Here is a 26512-nt window from a genome sequence, read left to right as displayed (position 1 = left end):
TGAAAGAATTGCAAATTTCTCCCTCGTTCGAACCGGTCTCGGTCCATCGGATCGTCGAATGTGTCATATTTTTTCGTCGTCTGACCCACTTGCCGTCCAGAGTGAAATATTTTGAGCGGCGTGTTCGTTCAATTACGTCAATCCCGCCTTCGAAACAAAGGATCCGAGAGACAGCCGGGAATACCCTCGTGCCGTGTCACACCGCGACATCTGTCATCGACACGCGTCGAACGCTTTTATCTTCACCGATGACTTTGGTAATTTCAAATTTCGAAGCTGTTTTGCGCCGCATTAGGCCTCGTCGATACGGTGCACGGGCTCGGTGCAGGAGCGGGTTCGCGAACGATCTCGCGAGTATCGAAAACGCGTTGTCCGCGTCGGAGAACAACGAGGATACGTCGAGGTATCTCTAGCTTCGATGTTTCCGTATCCACCACCTGTGACTACCCGACGCTGCTCGTATACACACCGTAGAACCTCTCCGAGAGTACACGCCGCGAGGACGCGTGTAATTACCTCGACGAACGAGCCGTATCGAGCTCGTTAGAAATAACAAATTCTCGGGAAACGAGAACTCGGACGGCGACGTTGTTGCGCCAAAGGCGGAACAAACTTTTCTCCGTGAATATCCAACGAGCGGAAACCAGTTAGCTTTCGTTTCTTCCTCGGCTACAGAAAATTTCCAAACAACCGTACGAATTGTTTCTTCTATTTTTTTTCTTCTTTTTTTCCGTCCGCGGTCCCGCGGTGCTTCGAAACTTCGTTTCCCAGGGAACAACCTCGTCCTTGGCGACTGGTTGCGAAACACGTCGGTGACAATCGTCGCGGTCCATTGTTCGCGCGACGACGAAGAACCGAGATCCGGATGAATTGGTCCCGACTCGCTTGGCCCACTCGTTCGTGTTTACTTAACAGTGGGCCTCTTGAAATATTGCCAACGACGATAAACGCCTACGCCCTTGTCGGTTCGACGCGATCCTTTTCCCCTTGGAGAGACGCGTTTCGCGCGAGAAGAGAGCAGAGAGAGAGAGAAAGAAATAAAGGACGCGCGTATCGCGTTGAGCTTCGAGAATCCCGGTTTATATTCGCGTCGAGACGTATCCTTTCGATCGAGGCGCGTGTTTGCGCGATGACGCGCCGACAATGCACGCTCGCGATCCTCTTGTCTCTCGGTTCGATTCCTCTCGGCGTGCAAGGATCTCGAATACGGCGTTTCGCTCGCGTCGAGTCGTTCTTTCGCTCTTTCGAAATAATAATCGATCGATCTCTCGTTCGAACGAGACGATCGAACTCGATGGTTTGAATTCGATCCTCCGCTCATAGCGAACGACACTCGTTGGTGAGTAACCTTCGAGCCAGTCGAGACGATCCAACTCGATAGCGCGTTGAATCTTTAAACCGGTCTTCCAAAAATAATCGGTCGACGGTCTCTCGTAGGATTAAATTTTCAAACCGTTCTCTCAGCCGTACGACACGACTGCGAGATTACGTAGAAAAATGTTGGTACCGTGATTAGGCGATCACCGTGCCACGATTCGAATCGCGGGTTAGGTCGAGAGTTCCGTTTCGAAATTTCTAACGCGAGCCTCGATACGATAAACGACGTCCCACCGGGCGTAAATCAGTTGTCTCTTGGTAATTGGCCCGGCCTCGGGAGAAACTTTTTATTAAATACGACGCCAGCGATGAATAGAGGGACGAAAATTATGGCATCGCCCCGCCAGAGGACTATATTTCCATTACTTGGCACCGAGCGAGCGCACACTGTTACCCGCCTCCTGGCTCCGAGCCTCCCTTTTCTCCTCTCTTCTTGTCCCGTTACCGCCCTGCAGCCTAATGAATGGTCGACTTCGCGTATAATTAACTATAATGCTCTTACCGATAACAGGCCATTAAGCGCTTCTTCATCTAGCTACCGACTCTTGTCCTTAGCATCGAGGCTCGCGCGGATCTCCTTTCTCCGCGATACACTTTCCACGAGCTTCGCTCCGACCGAACTCGTATCCTCGTTCTCGCGATCGGATGAATAGAGGTAGACTTTCGTTCGCGTTTCTAACTCTGGATTTCGTTCGGTTTCTTCGTCGAACACCTTCTTATCTTACTCTTCCCGTCGATTTGTCTCCGCGAGTTCGAAGCCACTTTCGAAGATCCACGAGTCGCTCGAAGCTGGGACGAGGAGCTTTCCTTCGGAGCGATCGGCTGAAAAATATCGACAACCGCTAATCGAGCGACCGGTAAACGTCATCGTGGACCATAAACGAACCTTCTCACCCCTCGAATCTCATCGACGTTCGAAACTTCCTCGCGGACAAGATTTTCCTAAAAAAGAGTAGCACTCGCGGAGGGTCCGATTCTTTTTTTCCTTTTTTTTCTTTTTTAAATGGTCTTACACCACTTTCGTAATGAACAGCTCGATTGTGCAGAGATCTCGTTGGAACTCGTCTCGACTCATTTGCCGGCCGCCCCTTGTCCGTTATTCTTTTCTTTCGTCGGCGCGAGCAGTTTTCCTTTCTTTTCCGTTTTTTTTCCTTTTTTTTTCTTTCTTTCTCTCTCTTTCTACCCCCGACGAATGTAGGGTAAGGTCAGGGCTCCGCGCGGCCCGAACACTCGCAGGACACGTGAGCGCGGATATGCACCGGTAGCACGGAAACGCTCCGGGAGCCTCGTAAAACCGAGCGGGTGACGTTTCGCGGGCGGAGCGTGTACCGTGTACGAATTAAACTTCGGAAGACGTAAATTCAACGGGACGTTGTTCGAAAAGTCGGTGCCGCTGGTCTCCGACCTTTCGCTCCGAGTACGGTTCCCAAAACGACCACGGTTTACGGCACGTCGATTTATTCACCCGTGGTTATTAACGAACGCGATTCGAGAATTTCCGCGCGGATGACGTGTCCTGATTACAAAGTTTCCGAATTGTTTCTCGCGCGCCTCGACGGTTTCACGATCGGCACCCGCGGATCACGAAGTCGTTGAAACCGACCCGATAATAACGTTACAAACAATTACCAAAAAATTGTCCACCGCGAAATCGTCACCGTGATACGAACCGAAGGACCGAAGATCGAAAAACGTACGATTTTGCTCTCGAGGAGCAAGTTTTGCTCGAACGAACTTTGAGTATCTCACGGATGGAGATACGCTTCGGGAGAAACGATCGTAGAAGTTTGTATCTCGAGTAGAACACTGGCGCGAGTCTCGAATCGCGTCGATGGCATCTCGACACGTCCGTTTATTCGCGGAGACGTCTTCGCGGTTGTGTTAGTTAACTTTCGTCGCGTAATACCAGCCATCCGAGTGTTCCGAAATCGTCTCGCGAGGAACAGGGTACGGTCGCGTTTCGAATCCTCTTAGAATCGTCCGGCCGCTAGCTAGGTGAGTTTACGTTAAGCGAGAATCTTCGAGCTATAATTAAATTATTCCCAGTTCGGAAGGAGGCGAAACACACGGGTGCAACAATCGAGCTAACTCGTATAAATTTGTCAGCCGTTCGAGTAAGCTGCTTACCTCTCATGCGCTTGGCTGAACACGCAACCCCCGGAGCGTTCTCTGCGACAGCCGGTGCTCGACGTGCCTCCTCGTCCCAACGGTGGCAATTTGCAATTAAGAACGCCAATTGGCCGTTTTTCGTTTCGCTTATCGCGCCGACCCGGAGCCAGAGAGCGTGTTAGCTGGCGGTCGGGGTTGGCGGAGATGGAGGGGGTGAAAAATCGAAAAAAAAAGGAAAAAAAAAGAATGGAAGGAAACGAGGAAAAACGCGAAACAAATACCGCGTTCGTTTTCGGGCGACCCTCGCGAGTCCTCCGTAACCGAACGAACGCGTCCCGCTCGCGAGACACGCCCGTCAAATATTATTCCGCTCTATTTATTATTCCCGGTGTGCCGCGCGCGTCTCCGGTTCCGTTCCGTTGGAACAAACACCAGAGACGTTCCGTTTCCCGCTCCGCTCCGCTCGCTCGCGATTCTTCGCGCCGCGTCGATATTTTCGCGAGCAAATACCCTCCAGGGCGGAGTTTATCGCTGCGTAGAGGGAAGGAAGTTTCACCGGGTCGACAAGCCGGGAAAGACGCTGGATTTTCGCGACAGACTCCTCCTACTCGCGCGAACCTGCACTGGATATAACGATCGGGACAATGGTACAAGGATAGCGAAAATCGCGAACCAGACGACAGAGGGAGCAACGATGTTCTCGCGAGAGAGGGAACGGTATACCGCGAAACAAGGCGAGCCTACTTAACCGGTGTTTCTTCTCCGTTGTTTCGATGCGTTTTTCGCGCAATTGGTAACCAATAAGAAAAACATAAATCGAGAACATAAATCGTCCAGAGAGGGAATTTTTAACACGAGCTCGAAGATTCGGGAGGGCACCCACGTGCCCCGAACGCTTTGGAAACGAATTTTTTCCTCGAGAAGAAAAGCTCGCGCGAAGAAAATTTCCAAGACCTTTTCGATTCCGTTCTGGTCGAGGAATCGTTCGGAATTTTCGCGCGCCGAACTGTTTCTTATCGACGCGACGTAACGGTCGGTTTTAAATTTTCCGGGATAAAGGAAGATTTATCTCGGTACGGGCGATAGACGGGAGTTTCCCGCGGCCGGTGAACGGGTTTCATATTCTGCAGACGCGGAAATAATGCACGTTCGATCGGGTTATAGCAAGCGCAGGAGTTCTGCCAGTTTTTGGCGACGATCCCCGAAGCCTCGAGCCGTCTGGTTGGCCACTTCCGCAACTCGACCCACTATCCGGCCCGGCATCCTTTAACCTGCCCCGAACTCGTGCAATTTTTAACAACGGGAGCAAATACCGCCGGAGGAACAGTCAGCGGAAATCGAAGGACGTCTCACTTGGCACGAACTCGACGCGAAATTTCGCTCCCGACGCGGAGCGTAAACGCTTCGCGGGACGCGGATCCTTTCGAACCCTTTGCTACGATTCATTGGATACGATATTAATGTCGCGAGAAAACTGGGACACTGGTACGTCTCGAGGCGCGGGGATCCGAACGAACTCGTTGCTCGCGAAACATCTCTTTTTAGAAAAAAAAAAAAAAAAAAAGTGTTCCTTTTTATTTCGAAACATTTCTCGAAACTGCTCTCAAATCGCTCGCGAACGAAAAGCAATTCCCCGTACGTCGTTTCGATTTGGATTTTCCTTTTCAATTATTTCGAACTTTACCTCTTTTAAAATCGATACCGGTCTCCACGGAAATTGTACTCCTTTCGTTGATCGGGTCCTAAAGGGACGTTTCATATTTCGTTTTTATTTTTTTCAAGGGTCCTTCGAATCGACAAAGAATTTTGAATCGCTCCTCCTCGAGCGATTTCCTAGCGCGCGAATCGCGAGACACCCTGTACAGCCGTAGGTACGAACGAACTCGGAAAAAACGTCCGGGCGAGTAAACATCGTGCTCTCAGACGCAACGAGATTCTTGATAAATCAACAGAACTGCACGTCGAGTGCACTTTTTGGAAGAGTGGGGTCTCGGAACGCCTTCGTTGAAACGAAGCCTCGGCCCTCGTCTTTCTCCCTCGTCGGCCCCCGTTATGATTACGAAAGTTACGAGCGCCGACTGGACGCGCGAGCTGACTCGCGTTTCAAACTTATCCGGCAGTTCCCGCTGGAAATCGTTGAATAATTCCTCGTTCCGCGAGTCCAGCCACTCGGGGTTTATTTAATAATTCCGTATCCCGCGCGAGTTGCAAATTCGCGACGACGACGAAACGGTCCTCCGTCTTGTCTCGAGACAGCTTCGATTCGCGCTCAGTCGGGAAACTTTGCGCGGGGAAAATCATCGAAACGAGAGCGAACGATGCAAATATTCCCGAGCTCGATTTCGAACCGCGCGGACAAAAATTGTTTTCGCGTTTTGTTTTTCCATCGTGAAAAGGTCCTCCGTCGCGAATAAATATGCCGATGGAGTACACGGTCGGTTCTACGATCAAATTTTCGAAGAGGGAAGTATCAACGAGCCGTGATGCGCGAGTCGAATCGACGCTCGATCGTTATCCGCAGTAACGTCCGTATGCATCGAGGTGAGCACTATTCAACTTTTCGGACGTTTCCGACGTTTTGTAATTTACTGCTCTAAAAATCTGAACGGCAAAGTACCCGAGATAATCGGACCGATTAAATATTCGGACGCTCGAATCCATTACGGTGATAGCGACCAAGGGGAATCCAGTTCGTCCCTCAAGTGTTGACTCATGACTGTGCTTCCAACGACGCGTTCGTCTTCCACGGTACAATTACCACGAGCTGGGCGTGTTTCTTTCGTCGAGGGATACTTTTTTCGAATTTTTGCGCGTACTCGTTCGAAAGGGAACGAAATGTTTCAATGGCGCGTTTCCGTGGCCGAAGCGAACGGGACGTTATTGATTTTCAAACGGGTCGCATCTTTCGGGGACACAAATATCGTCATTAAAGTATACAGGGTGCAACCGACGAAGCGACTAACGCGAATCGCGTTTAAATCGATTCGATTCCGTTACGCGTATATCTTCGTGTACGATGCCCTCGTAACTTAACGCAACGCGATTCGTTCGAGCTGGAAAAATTTAAATTTTTACACCGCGAACACGCCCGAGCGCGAACAGTGTTTTTATCTGCAATTCGTGTCGCGAACGACGCCCATTTGCATCCCGACGTATCACCTAAACGTCCTCTGCACATTACACGTGTCGAGCCGTGTAATTCGACGTCGTGAAAGATATATGATCTTTGAAAAAAAAAGGAAAAAAAATATTGACAGACACGGAATCGTCGCTGCAACGGGGTCCCGTATCGTTCAAGCTTCCGTCCGGGGACGTTTTTCGTGCTCTCAAAGGCAACGGAGGATAATTAGGTGTTCCCTTTACGGAAACCCACCTTGTGTATAGCAAATGTCGCCGGTATCCCTGTTTACCGACGAGCGACTCGAGTGAATCGGCTTTGTTCCCGTTTGTTCGACAAATAATCGGAATCAGCGTCGTTGTACGGTTCTCGTTATTACGTCGTTTCGGCCTCGAGTTGTCGTCGTCGCTTTGAAAATTCCGGTCGAGCTTTGTGCCCGCTCGGGGCGCGTGTGTTCCATCTTCCGACGGGCATAAAGGAGAATCCTCGGTGTACGAATCGGATGATCCGATAGAAAGGTCATTATCTCGTCGACGAGATACAATAGGAACGAAACACGCGTACGCGTTTACAGAGGAGAGGACCCGCGTCCGTCCGTCCGCTTTTATCGGTATCGTAGCCAGATCCTCGTTATCGATTCGACCGAAACCGTTTTCCAATCCACACCGTTACGCCACGAATCATCCATGGAAATAGGAGCTCGGTAATATCTCGGTTATCGATAAAATTTCAACCTTACTCGGATTCGCGATCGGTTAGCGTTCTCGACGCGGTTCGCGTTTCTCCGACTGGAAGCTTCGTTTCCTCGTATCGCGTTAGACCGGTTCCTCTCGATTTTCCTCCAGAACCGCGAACCACCAGTCACGGACGATTCGCGAAAAACGATGACCTCGTTTTGTACAGGCGCAGCGGGATTGAAACGAGGGCGATCGCGTTGCACGAATTAAAATTTTCTCGATTATAACTAGGCGCGATTAAACGATTCTCCGCGGTACTTTACGCTCTGGACACGCAACGCGTTGCTTCGTATCGCTTCGAAAGCACCGTTTCGAACGTAAGCTAACCGGAACTTTGATTCTCTCATGATCTCGACCGTCACGGAAAACGAGAGAAACGTTGCCAGTTTCGGACAATCGCATCGAGAGTGCATCCTTCGTTCGCGGATTGATCTCCGACGCGAAACACCGAGTTCTCGTCGGGTCGGTTGGACGGAAATAAAAGAAGAAAAAAATAGAAAATTCGATTCGAGCTCCTCGTTCATCGAGGAGTTTCCTCGAGCACGTTCTACGACGCTTAAATGGAACTTCCGTCTTGACGACGCGTTAAAATTTACGAGCCACGAGTTCCTTTTCGTCGCGAGGGACTAACTTTAGTCTTCTATCGACGCGCGTCAAACTTTACCGCTGGACGATATTTACGAGCGAACGTTCTCCAACAACGCTCGACTTCGTACAGGATTTTCCAAAATTATGGGACAACCAGGAATATGGAAATTCCTCGTGCCGATATAAATCGAAAAGTGTGCTACCGTTGCCCTGTACGAGACACCGTTGCCCCGGGTACAAGAGGCTCGAATTTAAGAGTCCTGCTTCCGTGCACGCGGCCACTTAAATTTATTACGCGATCGCACGAAACGTACCGAACTTCCATCCACCGTAGAAATAATGTATCGCGTAATTTCACATTTAGAGCTGTACTCTTTTCTACGTAAAATCGGCCAATTGCAATATTTCTTTACAAAACGTACACGCGGCTGGTAGTTCCCTGTTTCTGGAGAACGATACGAATATCTCGATGATCGCGAACCGTGACGATACTCGAGTATCCACTCTTACCAGTACCGGATCGTGAACTACGATAATATCTAACGGTAGAATAATATTCGTCCTTACAACCGGTGGATACCGGCTAGAAGATACCATTACAGTTCGTGATCTTGGAATAGACAGGGTAATAGGGGTTATAGCCTCGATAACCGTGAACGCTGCGAAATCGATGCTCGTCGTACGTGTGCTTCCTACGACGCGGGAAGTTTTCCTTTCGAGAATTTTTGAACCACTCCGTGGAAAATCGATCGACTCGAACTCGAATCGGGAACAATCCTCTTCGAGCTCGATGTACGATGTTGCGTTCGTGGCGAGGAATTTTCATCCGTGGGTGGGGAAAAAAATTGTCGAAACGCTCCGTACGAAATCGATCTCACGGTTCAGAGGCGCGACGAAGTATCGGCGGTCCGCTTTGATTCGTTTGGTTCGCCTCGATTAGATTACGCGTGCGGTGGAAAAGTCGGTGGCTCGTCGTTCGGAACAATGCCACTCCGACGGAGCGGAAAGCGTAATTGGAAAACGCGGCGGATGCACTCTCCGACATTCCGGAATTACGAGCGTACCGGCATCGAGCTTATGCATCGAGCGCGCCGCGTCGTTATCTCGTGCACTCGACTCGGCCCCGCTCATCTAGACGATTCTATGCAAACGACGAAGCGAGCGGTACAAGCTCGGGGGAACCCCCTCGCGGAATTTCGTAAACAGTCGGGTGTAACACTCGCGGAAAGTTCGCTCGATACGTACACGAGTAACGCTCGGTTTCCACATTTTCGAGAGATACGGGGGACCGAGGATCGTCGCGATTCTCTTCGTTGGACGCGACACGTTTCGGGAAAATCGCACTCTTCCGCTCGCCGTTTAGAGAACACGGGCCAGATTCCTTTCTTTTTTTTCTCTCTTCCATTCCTTTTACCAACTCGCACCCGTTACGATCCCCGGCCCCTGGTACGGGTCGGAGGACACGTCAGGGACCATTGTGAATGGAAATGGGACGAGAGAATTTCCCAGTCGGACGAACGCGAGTTCGAGATGGCCGTTTCGAAGCCGCGAGTCGCGAGCCACTTCTACTTTCGCGGTGTGTTCTGGAAAAGGGATTACTTCGGAGCAAGCGGGACAATTTTCACAAAATTCGAATGCACGGTTATTATCGATACTCGGGAATTCGAGAATCTTTCCAAAAAAGAATTATACAAAATTGATGAATCGTATCGAAAGTTTCGTGTAATTCCATCCCGATCGTATCGCCGGGGAGACTTTGTTCGTTTCGAAGATTGGATGTTTCGCGAGGATCGATTCGTCGTGTCGGTTGGTAACGTTTCGCATCTTTATATTCGGCTCGTCCCGTTTCCCCACGATCCGGCATAATTTGGCACGTAATTGCACGTAACGAGGTGGCCGAGGTCGAACCGAATCAACTCGTTCCGTTGCTCGTTCGTCGTTTCAGTCATTTCATTGCGCGCTCATTGTCTCGCGTTCAAAGCCTGGCCGCCTTTATAGCCAGCCCCCTCCGATTCATCTGCATCTAAACGAACAAAAGGGATAGCCTTGATGGAGTCGAGCAAAGAGATACGGCGCGACTCGTGATCCGTGACCAAAGCTGTTGCTCGGCTATCCGGAAGCGACCTGAAAAGTAGGGAAGCTCGACGTGGGCGGAGCGACCGAGCGCCTTAACGTTTCATGCATAGCGGATGAGACGGGTCATCTTCCTCGCCATTTGTTCCCTCAGAGGGGAGAGGGAGAAAACGAAAAAAAAAAGAAGGAAAAAAAAACCACGAAGCGGTTCCGCGTGGCTCCACCGATCGACGCGATCGTTGCATCGTGACCAAGCGTAAATAACGCTCGAGTTATCTCGCGCGTAAAACGAACCCACACGCGTTACGGAGGACGCGATCTCGTGACTCTCGTTAACGCTCGTTGCCTCCGAGCGGAATCTACGCTCGAAGCGTCTAATTTCATTAACACCGTCACTGGGTAACCGTAGCAGACTCGTTCGAGTAACTTTAAAATCATTCCCCGAACGATCCAATACTCGATCGTTGCTTCTTCCCTCTCAGCGAAGATTCGTCGATCTCGACACTCGCAACACCTACACGACCGCGAGCCACGCAAATCGATCGGTGTTTAAAAATATAAAACCAGCCGAGTATTTTCGAACGACTCGTTCTGTACCATTTCCACGGCGGGGTAACCCGAAGAATCGATCTCTCGGTACGTCGAGAGATACACGACTCTATTTAAAGTAACCGCGCGGTTGAACTTTATCGGTGAGTCGTTGCACTTGCGGAAAAAGTAGCTACACGGGAAGTTACGCATTATTAAAGAGTTCAACTTCTCCCCCTATACCGTTTTCTTCCGTCGATCGCAAGGGAGACGTAACACCGATCAAATTGCGTGACTCTGTACGCGTTCATCGAACGACCTATCCATCGTTCGGGACACGCTCGGCCGAGGTTAGTCCACCGAGCGAGCTTCGAACGAAACGTTGCTTCTCACCTTGCTTCGTCGTTTCAGTTTCACGTGTCCTTCATCGACCGTACGCTTCGATACGCCTTCGTCGAATTCGCGCGACACGCGTGGAAATCTAGCCCGGAAGGTGGTAAAAGAAAAGGAAAAGTAAACAAGAGACGATTTCGAACGACTCGGATTATTCGTCGCGAGCGTTAAAAATTGTTTCGAATAAAAGTTGCACGGCTACCGCGAGGTCGTTCCGGTAACGCGATCGATTTTACGTTCGCTTCTTTATCGGAATACGAAGGTCACTCTCACGGAAAGTATCGTACCAAGTACATCGCAGAAGTAAGACCTTTCTCGTGTACAACTTTTACGATTTACCAGGCTTAGTCGATCGATCGCGTCTAACATCCGACAAGGACCGTGTTTACCGATACAACCGGCCCTTGCGGGCAAAGTTGTCCGACAAGTTGCTCGAACGTTGATCGATACTTTCCAATACCGGACGATCGATCGGAGATTATCTCGATAACTATTTATTACGGAGCTTCCTTGGCGCGATACGTTCTCGCGTGTACTTTGATACTGCTTGGAAAAACCTCGAGGGACCTTCGTGTCTCGATAAAAAAAGCAAAACGGCGTAAAATTCCTCCGAAAGCAACTGTTGTTCGGAACGGTTTTCGGTCAACGAATAATCGACGAGTTATTTTAAAGTCGCGTTACGAAACTCTCGCTCTCTGTACACAAAGAGTCCGTTTTACCACCGTACGGTGAAATATCTCGGAACCGAGGGTATCGAAAATAATGTATTCTTAAAAGAACGCGACACCGAGAGGTGCACGGTGTACGAGTGATGTTTACCGAACCGTATTCGCGAGAACATGTATTTCGACACCGTCGGTTGATCGAGACGTTCCACCGTGTCGAAACGAGGGAGGAATCGGTGCACGAACGAACAAAGAAACTAAACTCGGGGTTAAAGGGTGGAAAGATCGATGTTGTATTGAGAGACGAAATGACGTGTGTGTTCCAGCAGCATCCGAACGCGACGAACAGTAGCGAGACGAGCGTGGGTGGCGTGTCGGGTGCATGCGGAAGCAGCGGCATACCGGCGGGTGGAGAGGCCGGGTGCAGCAGCAGAGGTGGCAGCAGCAGTGGTGCCGGTGGCACGACCGGACAGAGCTGCGAGCAGGGAGCCCACGGTGGCCCCTCGTCTCATTCCAGGGAGAGCCACGCCAAGTTCAGGCACGGCCTGCTACAGCTTATGATCCACACGATCGATCCGCTCCACGACGGTCAGTCCCGCGCCGGTATACCAACTCCACACTCTATCACTCTCGCTTGCCGCTTTGCCTTAGCGCTGACAGCACGCTCTTAGCTGGTAGTCTTTTAACAATATAGCGTAGCTTTCTTTTTCTAGAGACGTATCGTCACGTGCACCAGCACCGTCACACGGTCGCGCGATCCGATCGCGAACACCGTGACGGCGAGGACGATCTCGATACCGAGGCACCGGTCGATCGTTTACCGATAACACGGAACCAAAACCGAGCGCTCTTCGATCGTTGTTTCCACGAGAATTCGAGACGATTCGAGAGTCACTTGACGACGGTACCGGTACCGACGAACGCTCACAGAGACGTAGCATCGAGTAAAATCGGACGAAAGTGAAACGGAATTGTGTAAAGTATCATTCGAAGAGTAAACTGTACATTGTCTTTTCTATGTTACGTCGATACCAAGTAGACTCACGTTCGCGCTAATGGTCTTTTTATACTTTTCGTACAACGATGTAACATCCGTTTCGAAGAGTAACGTGTTCGATTCCGCGACGAGGGTCGAAGACCGGTATAAATCGATCGGTGCTCGGTTCCGTGAACGTCGAAGATCGTCTCTAAGATAGTCGCGAGAAGCTTCGATCGGTGTTCCGCGCGTAGCCACGGGATCGCTTCGGTGGCACAACGACGCTCCGAAGAGTCGAGCGGCCATTTTTCCGCTTCCGGTCGCTGTATCCGCGGTCGAGGAAAGCTTTCTACCGCGATGCACCACCGTGACGAACCGCAAAACTTCCGAAAGCTCTGTCGGTTAAAGTGCTTTTAAATGTAGAGACGCGCGGAACACTTATCGAGGCCTCTCTATCGACAGCCGGGTCGAACCTGGCAACTCTTAACCCGGTGAAACGTATCGGAGAACGGTCGCGAAACTTTCGATCGTTGTTCGAAAAGATATTCGCAAGGGCGATATCCTAGGAACGGCGATCAAACGTTCTTTTTTCAACGAAGATGCGAGAAACGCAACCCGATCCGAGAGAATATCGCAAAGTTGGAAAATTGCTTCGTAAATTGAACACGACTCGAATATCCTTTTGTATTACGGATACAGTGTTCGTGAAAAAATTCAGAGAACTATGTTCGAGTATTTATAAATATTTGAACACTTTTAACGTTTCTCGAGGGACCTGGCGCGTACGGGTCAGACCGGTCGTCTTTGTTCCAACGGTTGTACTCGCGCGTCAAATTCTTGAGAGGGACGTTGCAAAATATTCGAGCAGTTACGAGCGATTATGCTCCGAATAATTGAACAAACGGTTTACCGGTTGAACGCGCGGCCTCGGTGAACAAGTTCGATTCCATTCCGTAGGTTTCCCCGAGCATCTTTCCCCGCGCGTCGCGTTTCATTTTCACGGGGTTTCGGAAACGAGCCGGAAATTCGCGTAACGACACTTTGCGTTGTCGCTGGTCTAGCTGACGCTGGTTTTGTCGCATGACCGATGACTGTGCGCGCCCCGTTGCATCGGACCAAGTAATTAAACGTTGCGAGCACTCGACGTTAACGAGCCGGAAGTTCAATGTCGTGCGCGTTGCGTACGGTCGTTCACCGTGGATCGTTCGACTTTGCGTAGAATTTAGAAATCGGTGCCACGAGTCGAGCAACCGGTCTACCATCCGACCGAAAAATGTCCTTAAATGGGACTCGTACCCGCGGATCGTAACCTTTTTGGAAATTCACCGGTCGTTATTGCGTACAGTCGACGCGAATCGATGATCACGGCCGTCGCGCGAAACAATTTCCTCGAGGAACGTCAGTCAAGGGCGTTCTTTACAACTCCTCGCGGTACACGTAGCGTCGAGCGCTGCGACCTTTGGAATATTCCAGCGAGTAGAATTTTTTATCCATCGCGCGGGAGGGATTACTTCTGGTAGAACAGACTCGTCCGGTCGGATTTCATCCGGTACAATATACTTATCGCCCGTGTTTCCGTACACAAGATTAATTTTGTTTGGCCAACCTTGGGAACGACGTCGCCGCAACCGTACACCGCCTAGATACTACACGCCCCCGGTGCATCGACTGGTGGATCTGGTCGATCGGATTAACCGCGAGCGATACGATTCGACAGTGACTGGAAAATAAATGCGAGTACGTGGCGGTTGTTTCTCCGCTCTCGCTCCCTTTGGCGCGCCGTCCTTTACGTATTTATAGATCGACCCGCGGCCTCGTCGTCGTAGAGAGAGTGAGAGAGAAAAAAAATAATAAATAAAACCGTCCCGGAACGTTATTTTTCATCGGCTGTGGAAGGTCTGCCATTGTTTGCCAGCGGACCTGGCACTAATAACGAAAGATGGGGCCGATAAACGACAACCTTTCTCGCTCCTCTGTCCAAGAATCGGCCTCGATCGCTCGCGGATAGATCGGAATTGTAATTCTACGCGGAGAACGATCTCGGGGCCCGACGATTACCCTTTCGCGTAAACGGATCCCGATCTAGCGTTTCTTTTACCCTCGTGCGACGCCTCGATCCGACCGGGGAGAACGCGACGGTGACCACCGCGATATTAAAACCGAGCGCGATCATCGTGGAACATTTACGACGATTACGTGCTCCGTTCGAACCGAGACGAACTTTTTCATTTTTAATTCGTTTCCTTAAAGCGGACAACACGACCCTCCTCCGCTCGTAACGGTCTCTGAATATTTCGACCGCTCGAGACGTGACACAGGGGCAGTTTGCGACCGTCGCGAACGAATTTACGCGAACAAACTGTGTCACCGGTGACGCGTCGAAACGGTTTCATTTATTTCGCTTTTAACAGCGTCGGATAACCCTCTTCGCGGAAACGCGTCCGGATATTTCGGCTCGTAAGGGCGAAAAAAGAAAAAAAAAAGAAAAAATGGAATACCGGAGGGTGGTTCGCGTCGTTGTAAACAAATTTGTACCCAAGCGCGCACGTTCAGGCGGCTAATTTAATTTATTTCATCTTTAAGAGTATCCGGGGACTCGTGGCCAGGCCTCTTGTTACTATTCGGAGGAAAATGAAAACGAAAAGGGTTGTAGAACGAAACGCGTAGCGGTCGACGGTGATTGCACGGTACCGACAATCGTCTCTCGTCCCCTCGTTAAGCCTCCACTTCCTCGTGGTAACGATAGCGTGCATTTCGCGACCGCGAACCCTCAAACCCTTTCCATCCCCGTCACCTTTTCCGTAGATTGCAATAATCTACGCGTCACACGTCGGCTTAATCTTGCGCAACCAGTGGATGAATTGTTTCGCGGTACTTTGCACGTTGAGGTTTACTTCGATAGTTGTTTTAGACTCGGTTAGCTTCGGAACAATCTCCCAAGATATACAGTAATCTTGTACGCAACGGAATCGGGGCGGTTCGTTTGCATACACGCTTCGTTTACACGCGTCAACCTCTCCTATCGCGAGCCTCGAGATTCGTCGTGGAAATTTCAATATCTATATTCTTCGTTCTTTCATCCGTCGAGAGTATCCTCGATACGAGTATCGTCTGTCCAAACGCCTACTCTGTCCGTCGATTTTTAATCGTGAGCAATTCGGAAGCATTTTTAAAAAAACGTTCCATTGCGTACGATTAAAGACGATCGAGACCGTGGGTGGTGTTTGGACTCGTTCTCATCGGGAAAACATCGCCGATTCGTCGTCGATAATTATCTTAGGGAAGAGATGCAACGACGGATATCAAAATCGCAAGTTTCGATAGGGGATGAAACTCGAGCCGATCGTACGAATCAGCGGCGGACTTATTTTCGAGAGTGGAGAAATTATCGACACGCGAAAGTTACCGTGTTTTCGCGAGCTATCGATGTTGCAAATTGCGCGGAAAAGAGGCCTGTGCGAATCTAGGGTGTCTTTTCGGGTTGACTCTGCGAAAAGAGAGTTAGAAAGAGCAATGGTAATTACGAAACGTTGTACGGTAAACGTTAGGGTATCGGCGCGAGGCGATCGGTAGGTCGGTTGGCGAGTATCGAGCCACCCGCTTCGTAATGTTGTCTCGGAGTTTGCGGTTTGCGTTCGGAACGGCCCTAACTCGGTAATAAAATTCACGTGGCTGGCGAACAACCGCCGATGAAATTTCCGCACGAGCGTTTTGTCAACCGAGTACCGAACGAGCACAACGATCGCGGTGGCGTGATCGATAGGAATCTTAATCCAGAAGGTAACCCGGTAATCTCGACGTTGAAATTGATTTCGGAGCTGCGCGCGTACCGTGTACCGGACTCGGTTGTATAAATGGGTCAGGTCACGCGCGAATGGAAAGAAAAGGACGATCATCAATTAGACAACTCTTTCCACGGGTCCTGGATGGCCCGGTTTTACGGTTAACCGAGCCGCGGGCGGAAAATTCGGAAAGGAAATTCGATCCAGTTGCTCGGATCTCGGTCTTTTTCCACCTCGAAGAAACGCGGCTTTGGTTTCGATCGATCCGCCATTAACAATGCCGCGAAATAAACTACACCGGGCACAGAGAAAGCCCTTCCCTTTCTACGTTCCGCGTATTTCCGCTATTAACAATGCCGCGAAATATACCGAGCACAAAGACGGATAACCCTTCCCGATGTTTTCCGCGAATCCTGTCCGCTTTGAAACATCAAAAACCGGGCGATAGTTACCTTTCCCTGTGGAAGGTTCGATCGTTAACGCGGCGAGATATTTCCGATCGTTTCTACCGTACGATCGATACAATTAAATTTAACGCACGATATTCCCTCGTTCTCCCTTTGTTTCGCGAGAGTCTGCACGCGAAAGCGCGTCATTAATCTCGATTGCGTGGGAAACGTTCGATACGCGATTTCGAAAGTACGTATCACGGTGTGTGCGCGCGCGCGTGTGTGTAGGTGTGTGTGTTCGAGTCGACTCATCTGAAAACGGGGAAACGTTTTTTTTCCCTGTGGTGCGCGCGCGAAAAAGAGAGAGAGAGAGAGAGAGAGAGAGAAGCAACTACCTATTTTTCTTGCGCCGAGTATTCGCTCGGTCCGCTTTCCTTTCTTCTCTTCCCCTCGATTCTCCCGCGGCGCTCGCGAGTCGGTGAAACAGGGGGGGAAAAAAGGGAAGCAAGAGGACTCCCCGGGTTCTTCTGTGGGAAACGGAGAGCTGTGTGCGGTCGGCTTCGAATGAATTTTGCGGGACGCGTTTTGAGCACATATCCACGAGTAGTAGCGGTGAGTGGCGAGTATGTATCGGGACCCTGACCTAGAAACCGCCGCGTATCGATCGATAGTAACTAGCGAATCCACACTTGAGGCTCGCCTTCCTTTTCCCTTCCTTTAACTCCGGGCCTTTAACGTCATCGAAACATCACCTTGCACCAGCTACTAGAGATAATATCGAGGACGAATGACTATCCTTCCCGGAGGAGGTGGAGAACTCGAACCGCCCCGATCTCTCCGATCCTCTTCATTTGCCACGTTCGCCGGAAACGCGAGCTTCGAGCCAGCGAAATTTCAAGACCGCGAGAACCGTGAGCCTCCTCGTCGTACGCGTACGCGAAACGTTCAATACGCTTCGAGATATCGTTCTCGAGTCGTCTCTACAACCACGTTAACCGGAAATCGCCTTTTCGAACCTCTTCGTCGCGCAAGGTCGACGATTTTTAACACGGAGGGACGTGTTTCGATTCGACGAAAGATTCTCGATCGAGAAACCGATTCGATCGAAATACCACTCCGGTGCATTCTCAGATCGGAGTCGAACGACCGATCGATAGCGATCCGCGATGGGTGGTGAAACTCTCGATCAGGTTGACAGTTGTTTAACGTGTCCTCGGACGCTCGACGAAGCTTGGACGTCGGCTCTCGCTACGAGGCGTTCTTGAAACCCGAAAGCTTCGAACTTGTACCGAACCTACGCTGGAGAAACACCCTGCGAAAAATCCCGAGAACCCGCGCGCACGACGCGCGTATTCGTTTCGATCGATGAGCCAACGCCGAGCGGGACACTCCGCGCGTTGTTTAAGATGCATCCGGTCGAGTCGAGTACTTCTTTCGAATGCAACGCTCCTCGTGCGTCACTCGTCGTCGAATCGTCCCAATCGAACGTGTTATTTATAATGAACGGGATGCACCAGTTCGCTAGCTTTTTTAATAACTTGCGGAGAATACCAGCCGGATGAGCTGTATTGTGACGGAAGGCCAATCGAAATCCCCGGTGACTTTTGCTATATAGGTGAAAATGTGTGCCAAAGAGAGAGAGAGAGAAAAAGTTGTTTCATCGAAAATTCTCCTCCCGTTCTGTTCCCGCGAGTTACAGTCGCGATTACGCGGCAACCCCGTTGGGAGACGGTATTAACAAATTGGGCCGCGCTGCTTTAATTTCTAGTCTTTGCTCTCGAACTTCCCTGCCGTTGGTTAACGTCCCGTCATACTTTTACTTAATTCTCGTCGCCTAGTTCGCAGCCTTCGTTCTATTTGCAGAGAGAACCGGTCAAACTTTGTCCTAAATGTCAGCTCCTCTTTTCGATCTCTCTGTCTCCCTCGGTCGTCTCTCGGTGCTCTCCGTTCGTTTAAAAGAGGAAACGCGAAACAGAAATGTCGTTACGTTCGTTTCACCCGTAGATATTTTCGAGGCGTGAAAAATATCCCGAATCGTGGGAAGATTCGCGTTCAAGTAAACCGATACGAAGGGAAAAAAGCATCGGGAACTCGGCGACCTTCGCTCGACAGCCGAGCCGAACGCGAGTAATCAATCACCGCGGCTTTTGCATTGGAATTACCTGGCACCCGCGTCTAATCGTTTACACGCAAGACCCCTCGCGGGAATCCACAACGCCACCGAAAAGGGCTCGGGCGAACGATATCGATCGATAACGCTCGTTGTTGCGCTATTTTTCGACCATACCTCCCTATTTCGACGCGATACCGTCCCCGAGGCGTTGCGAGACCGGTGATCGCGATTTCCGGTCTATCGCGAACCCGTGCACGCGAATCTGGAAAAATCGCAGCAGATTTTCCCAATGTGCATCCTTTGTATTAACGATTTCGCCAAACCGCGACGCGATCGCGCGCAGTGTTCTCTCCCGCGCGGGAAAATCTCGAGTACTCGGATTGTATAAGTTTCGGTCGCGTTGAATCCTAAACATCGCTCGGAGAATGACGTTTCGAATGAGAATAGCCCCTCGAGGAGCTTAACGACCCTCGATTTAGAAGCCACTCGACTCCGTCGACGAAAACTTGCTTCGAGATAACGGACAACTCGAAAGATGCTTGCATCGCGCCGAACACCGGGATTATCGTCGCAACACGTTCTTACCCGGTAACGTCGCGAGTTTACCACCCACCCTTCTCCCAGCCTCGTTCCCTTCTCGTTCGTCGTTTAACCGTGTTACGTTCCCTCGTCTACGACCGTGATGAAACTAAAGAAGAGTGGAACGAAATTCTAGCTCGGCCCGAACGAAATTGTCCGACGCTTCACGACGAGAAAAGCCAACGTCGGTTCATCGCTAACCTTTCCTCGCGACCTACCGCATCCGACAAATACAAAAATATTTTCTCCGTTAACGAGGCGGTTTTTACAACCGCGCGAAGGACGCGCCGATCCATATCTACGCTCTTAACGATCGGCTACGCTCGATGTTACCCGCGCGTTCACCGTAAGGGATGTCGCGAGTGTTGCGCAACTTCGAGGGAGAACCGACAGAGGTAACAATTTCCTTGGAGAGGATTCGACGGTCGTTGTGTCTCCAAAGTCGAGAAACTTGAACGCGTACACCGCGAGCCGAAGTTTCTCGCGCGGAACAGGTCGGAGAGATTCCGTGACGCGAGGTGAGAATGAAAAAATAACCCAGACCCGATGGTTTTCGAGAAAAATCAATCGGGAAATTGAAAACGTAGCGTTCGATGGAATTTCGTTATCGTTTCTTTCCCATCTGGCTCGAAACGGGATAGAATCTCTCTGACCTCGTTGAAACCACGAATTTTGATCCACGGTGTGCAAGGTTGTGCAACGTGCGAGACGAGGGAAGAGGAATCGTGTTCCTTGTCCCCCATCGTTGGTATCGTTACTCTCGGGCCACTCCCTCGAGGATCTTTCAGCGACTCGTCGAGCCGTAGATCCGTTCGGAAGCAAATAATTTCTGGGACGCGAATCACGGATACGTGTTCCGCGTTTCTTCCCACTGTTCGAAAGAGCTAGGTAGATCGAGGTGGCCTGTTTCTCCCGAGTTACCCCGTACAGAAGTCTCGCGGCATCGTTTAACGAGTGCGTGGTTCTCTCTTTCCAGCCGGGTAGCTCGTCGCACCTGAAAAACGCTCCGGTTCGCTCCTCCTCCTCCTCCTCCTTCTCCTCCTCGACGACGAACACCGATTACGAAGGACACACCGGCTCGTTTTCATCGTTCGCGAAACCGGAGCATGCCCGCCGAATAAACACAGCCCGATCGAGCTTTGTAGGTTAATGGGTGACACTTCGGTCGACCTGCACGGGCTTATTCCACTTGATCCGGCCGAGCCTCTTTCGTTTCTTCCTTCCATCTGAATCGTAGCCAGCTTCGAAATTCTCATCGTCGTGCAAATAACGCGCGACGGTCGTTCCAATTTTCACGTGTTCCTCGTTGCCGAGCGCGCGAGCACACAGGATCACTCGATGGATAAATTAATTGCCTCGGTTGTTCTCGATCCGCTCTGGATCTCGATACCCCGGGCGCGTCCCTCTCCTCACCGTGTCTCGTAACTCGCCACTTTGAAATTTACCATCCGCGACCGAGCTTCTTTCCACGATCCTCCTCCGGGACGAATTATTTCGTATATATCGCTCGTTCGATCCTCGAATTTACCAATCCCGTTAACCGGTTACCTTTAATCGCGGTGGAAATTTCATTACGAACATTCGTCGACAATTTCCACGGTTTTGCCCCCAGCTTGGAAACGGACTCGAAACGAGCGAACGTGTACACACGGGGTGCGAGTATCCCCGAACAAGTTAAATGGATGTCCCCGCGGGTTTTGTTTCCGTTAACTCCAGCGTTCCTCTACTTACCTTTCCGTCACGGTAGACGGGGCTCCTTCCGCGAAAAGGGGATACAGAATACAAAGAGTAAAAAATTACCGAAGCTTAACAGCTTAACACACACGGTTGGCCCGTTTCCTTCTTCTATTCAGTGGTTCGTTCGCGTAGCTTCTCCCGCGGAGGCTCTCTCGCATTTGCGCATTTTTCTCCCTTATGCCTCTTCCGTCTCGCTCGGGGCGGCTTAGGGGTCGATACTTTCATCGCGGTCCGACTTCTCGCCCTCGGCTCTTCGCCTTTCTTTTCTCGCCTCGTTTCTAGCTTCGAGAACGAAGGCCACTCACCACGGCTCTTTCTCTTTGACCTAGCGCGTTACGGGAACGCGCGGCCGCGATTGGTCGAAGCTAATCGCCGAATTACGGTCTTCCTACTCTTTACGAGCGAGCTTTCCTTTCGAACTCGGGCCTCGAAGGGACCGTGAACTGATGGACGGACGGACGAACGGACGGACGGACGACCCCCGAGTGACGACGTGTGCAATATTTCACGCGTTCGTTTCGGTTACGGATAGATTGAAGTCCGCGCGAGTCGCTCGTTAACGAACCTTCTTAATGCACGTGTCCACGGGTGTATTTTAACAAGAGAACGTCCCGGGGGCGGAATCTTTTTCCATTCGAAACGACGGAAATTCTCCGCGGAAAAAAGAAGAAACATCGAACGCGTTTTATTTTATTTTATTTTTTTTTTACTTTTTCTTTCGTATTTTCGCCAACGAGGTTCCAAGGGACGGAACAACCCTCGAAAGTTCGCCGACCGAAACTTTTAATTGCGCCCAATTTTCGACTAATTCTTTCGAGTCTTCGTTGTTTGATAAAAAGAAAAAAGAAAATGGAAGGAATTCCCAGGCACTCCGTAAAGTAGCATACTTTTTTGTTCCGAGTCGTTCCGAGGTCGTTAACGATTGTTGTCCCGGGACCACCCCTCGTGTTCTCGGTGTATTCTTAACGTCGTAAGGTTAATTATTCCAACGATCTTCGCGGCAACGATCGCCAGAGGAGTCGAAGGTCCGTAGTTTTCGCAAATATTTACGCCGGTCATCGACGAACGCGACCGGACACTCTAAATATTTAAGGGAACGCGTTAAATAAGGGGTTTTTTCAGCCCGTCGTGGCTACCGCGGCCGAGTTAATCGATGAACACGGCTAATGATGCACACCGGAGAAGTATGTGCCCGGACAGCCGTGTACGTGTTCGCGCCAGGGCGTGTATATATTTAAAAAAAGTAAAAAGATAAAAAGAGAAGGGAAATAAAGCGCGAAGGGAAACAAAAGGGAAAGAGAAACGAGATAAACAGCAAACGAGGTAGCCTCCGGCTAGACGGATACTTTCGTATCGCGCAACGACTTTCAGTGTTCTTCTCGCCATTCTTTCTCGACCCGTCGAGTTTCCTCTTTGACCTACTATCGCGGGAATAAGTACAGGATTGGTGGAAGTTGAGTCGAGTCGCGGTTACGAGCGAATTTCGAGTGTCTCGCTCTATCTTTACCGGTCGAAAGCGTAGTCACCGCGCTTCGACCACGACCGTTCCACCAAGGTTGATTCGCAGAGGGACGACGAATCGCTTTGGAAAAGATTTACCTCGAGGAGGACACGTTGGAAGTCAGCTGCGAGAGGCTGAGAAAATATTTGAGAACACGGAGACCGTGTATGTCCTTTTTGGGTAGGCGCGAAGATAATAGTAATTTACACGGGACGTGGACACGTTCCTTCGAAATGGAACGCCGGACCGCTCTCGGTATTACCAAGGACCGAGTACCACTGTCTTTACATCGGTCGTGTACGAGCGTTTCTTGAATTAATAATTTTCACTCGCGGAAGATGAATGTCCGTTCGGGGCGGTCGCGTGTCCCGCTCGTATAAAGCACCCTGGAAATCTGTTCGCAGTTTTATTCGGAGATCGCGAGCGTTGAAGAGGGAACGTTAATAAATACGTTTTAGTGTCAAGGATACGATCTTTGTTTCTCCAGACGCATAAAGTTCGAATAATTACGAGAACACGGGGCTGCAGGTACGTCTGGCCCCTTTGAGAACACCGGAAAGCGGCCGATACAAAAGTCGTGTAGTTCCAATGGAGCTATTGTACGGTAGAAAAAGTTTCTTCGTTCGCGAGGAGCGCAAAGCTGGTTCCTAGGGCGCAGTTTTCTTTTAACGAGATACTGTATTCCTTTAACCTTAGTACGTTTACTGGGTCGAATCCAACGAGATTCGCTAAATAGCTGTTCAAGAACATTCAAGGTTGTTCAATCGTGAATTAATAATCCTCGTTGTACGTCATTCGATCGGCGTCATTACGACGCTCATTCTGAAACTATAGACCGTTGATTTACCGTTTCCCGTAACCTTACGCGACTTTAACGTTTCGTCTGCGTCGTTTCAACGTTTGCCATTGAAGTGGACGTAACACGGCGTAATATCTTCGATACGCGGGGAGAAGTAGCGATTTCGTCGCGTCTGTATATACGACGAGACGTTTAAACTTTTTACTTCGACAACGGCGAAAAACTTTTTACTTTCGGGAACTTTGATATTGCGAACGGTGGATCGCGAGGAACTCGTCCATGGTTCTCGAAACGCGTCTACGCGTTCGCGAAGGGTATGTTCTTTGTAGGCTCGCGATAAATTTTCCTACTCGAGGTCGTTCGAAGGTCACGGATCGTCCAATTCCCCAGAACGATAAATCCCACTGGGAGAACAACCGATGACTTTCGAATCTCGAAAAATACGACCTGGAAACGAACGATCCGCCTATCGCGACGTTTTCCACCTACCGAGCAAACAATGTTTTTCCAACGATAATTTTTCCTCACCTTCGATGGAGAAGCTACGATTTTTCGAGACGCTCCTCGATCCGATCGAGGCGTTCCTTTTTGTTTCGAGAAGCAACGGAAGAGTCGAGTTTGCTGGAACGGAGATAGCCAAACGCGATCATCCTCCGGGGATGGAGAATTTCCAGGGTCTCCGGACGGAGCGCAAATTTTCTTGAAAATTACCGCGAGTAACGATAACGAAACGGAAATCTCGGTTGATTCACGGGCCGGATCCGCTTCCTTCTATCCGCTATTAATTAAGGCCATCTCCGGAAGGGGAAAGAAAATCACCGACGCGAAATTAGTTCTCGCCAAGAGGGACCGGGGTGGGGATGTTACCCGTGGGCTCGGTATTTACCGTGATAGCGACGCTTTTTCAAGCACATGCACGCTCGAAAGGGAAGAGAAAGAGAGGTAGACGCGTAAATAGACACCGCGTGCATTTGCTACGGAAAAATTGGACCGCGTTTCAGCCACGGTCGCTTTATTATTAACGTAATCAGAGTTTACGCTCCGTGTTTCGCTGTTACGGACGCGCGAGAAACGGTAAACAATGGTCTCCGGGATCCGTTGAATTAGCGTTCGCTGCCGCTACGACGTGAAAAAAAAAAGAGAAAAGAAAAAACAAGAAACGTTCTCGATTAAGGGGCTCGCGAACGTTCGAGTGGGTTAATCGGCTCGTTGTAATTTTCTTAAACAAGATTTGCACGACGATCTGTACGCTCGTGATGCGACACACAACTCCGATAATCCAATTGGTCGCCGATCGCGAGAGTTAAACTCGTTACGCGCGCGATAAACGGCTCGTAGTCTCGATCGTTTCTCGTAACAGAGAAATCGTTCGTCGACAACGTTAAGCTTTTCTTAAGCGTTTGTAGGTGTCGCCAGTATTGCTGAAATCTCCCCAAACTTCCCTGCATCTCGTTCGTTATTGGCCCTTGCAGGGTTCGACCTTTACCGCTCGAAAAATACCCTAACCTTGCCACCGAGTATCGACGATCGGTGGTCCCGATTTTCGAACGTTCCTCGAAACGCTATCGTTCGTGGAGCAACACGCGACTCGCGGAACCTTGAAGGGAATTCGACTCGTTCCTAGTCGGACAATGCATTCGCGCGTCATCTGCAACGGGAGTGGAACTTCGATACAGAGTTGTTGGAAACTTTTCAGACAGATCGAGACTGCGAAAGTTCGCGCGAAGAGAGTAACGTCGAGCGTTATTATCTCGCGAGCGACCTCCTACGATCGACCATCTCCGATCCCGACGGAACTTGGCGAAAAATCTTTCATTTCTCGTCTCTTCGTCGATTAATATCGACGTTCGAGAAGTAGGACGATTTTCTTCGAAACTTGGAACAATGTATCCAATTGTACGTACGAAAACGGGAATAAGAAGGAGTCTCGAATGCGAAAAAAGTTTGTACGAAAGTGTCTTTTACAAATATCCGATCGACCAGAAAAACTTCATTCACTACTGCTTGTAACGCGGTAAATTTCGTGTAGTCCGCGAAGTGAATCCGATCTCGCTCCAGAACGGACAATTTGCAGATCGTTAACGGTAGAAGTGGAACTTCTGAGCACAGGTTTGCTTGGAAATGTTCAAACGAATCGAGACGCGGAAACTTACCGTGAAAATGTCGAAATCGGCTCGAAAGTCGTTCCGGGAACGCGTCGAAAGTTTCGAAAGTGGACTGTCTCGGTTGAGTCCGAAAGTTTCGGGAACGTTACACGACAACGAAGACGATTTCGATCCCGTGGTTGGCGGTAAACGGGTCGAGATCGGTACGCGAAACCAAACGTGGAAAACGGTTATTACGTAACGCTGGGGGGGCTGTTCGAAACGATCGTGTATCGAAGTAAAACGTAGCAATGGCCGCGCGAGGGAGGCATGAATGACCCTTGCTCGTTATTATTTCGCAGTTCCAGCTTTTGGCCAGATGTTAAATGCATGCTTGAACGGACCGACGATGCGTCTGGCGGTCTTGCGCATTTTGCAGTGGCTGGGAAAAGCATGCCACGGCCACGCGTTTTCGACGAGAAGGACGCGTTTACCTTCGAGTCGGCGTGTCGCGAATCGACTGGCCGCGATTCGACAGATTTTTACGAGTTGCATCTTGTAGACGGTGACGGATCGAGAAACGCTCTTGTACCGGTCCAATCCTAGAAATGAGATTGGAACCGACTCGATCCGTCGCTACTCGTAGTCCGTAGTTGATCGATCGCGAGCTTTGATCGTCTCTGGGTGTGTGTATTGAAGTAACTGGATCGTTCGATGCAAGAACGTACAAAGTTCCGAAACGGAGATAGAGGTACCACGAGGAGCTGGAAAGACATCGGTTGGAACGAGGGGAACGTCTAGTTTACGGTTTGACAGCTACCGTTCTCGACCAATAGCGACGCTACGCGCAATGACGTGGTAGCTACCGGACCGTGAACCAAAGCGAGTATGTAAACGCTCGTTTACCATCGCGTTCTCGCTATCGAGCGAAAACGGTAATCGTGAGAGCCGTTCTCGCAAAGAC

At 50.3% G+C, this 26512-nt stretch overlaps 1 protein-coding gene across 6 annotated transcripts in view; it reads left to right on the top strand.

Moving 5' to 3' along the window:
* Nckx30c (solute carrier family 24 member Nckx30C) overlaps positions 1–26512 on the top strand; it is a 79307-nt gene that overhangs the window by 20417 nt on the left and 32378 nt on the right. For 2 of the 6 annotated variants that reach the window (XM_076321695.1, XM_076321691.1), the window contains one exon: positions 11918–12191. In XM_076321695.1, the coding sequence (XP_076177810.1) occupies positions 11918–12191 (274 nt within the window). Of the gene's footprint in view, positions 1–11914; positions 12192–26512 lie in introns of all 6 variants that reach the window. The other 4 variants (XM_076321693.1, XM_076321690.1, XM_076321696.1 and 1 more) reach the window with 3 other exon arrangements.

The sequence above is a fragment of the Ptiloglossa arizonensis genome, chromosome 10 (genome assembly GCF_051014685.1).
Source record: "Ptiloglossa arizonensis isolate GNS036 chromosome 10, iyPtiAriz1_principal, whole genome shotgun sequence".
NCBI classification, from domain to species: domain Eukaryota; kingdom Metazoa; phylum Arthropoda; class Insecta; order Hymenoptera; family Colletidae; genus Ptiloglossa; species Ptiloglossa arizonensis.
Note: the sequence above shows the minus strand (reverse complement) of the source record. Positions and strands in the feature narration are given on the sequence as shown.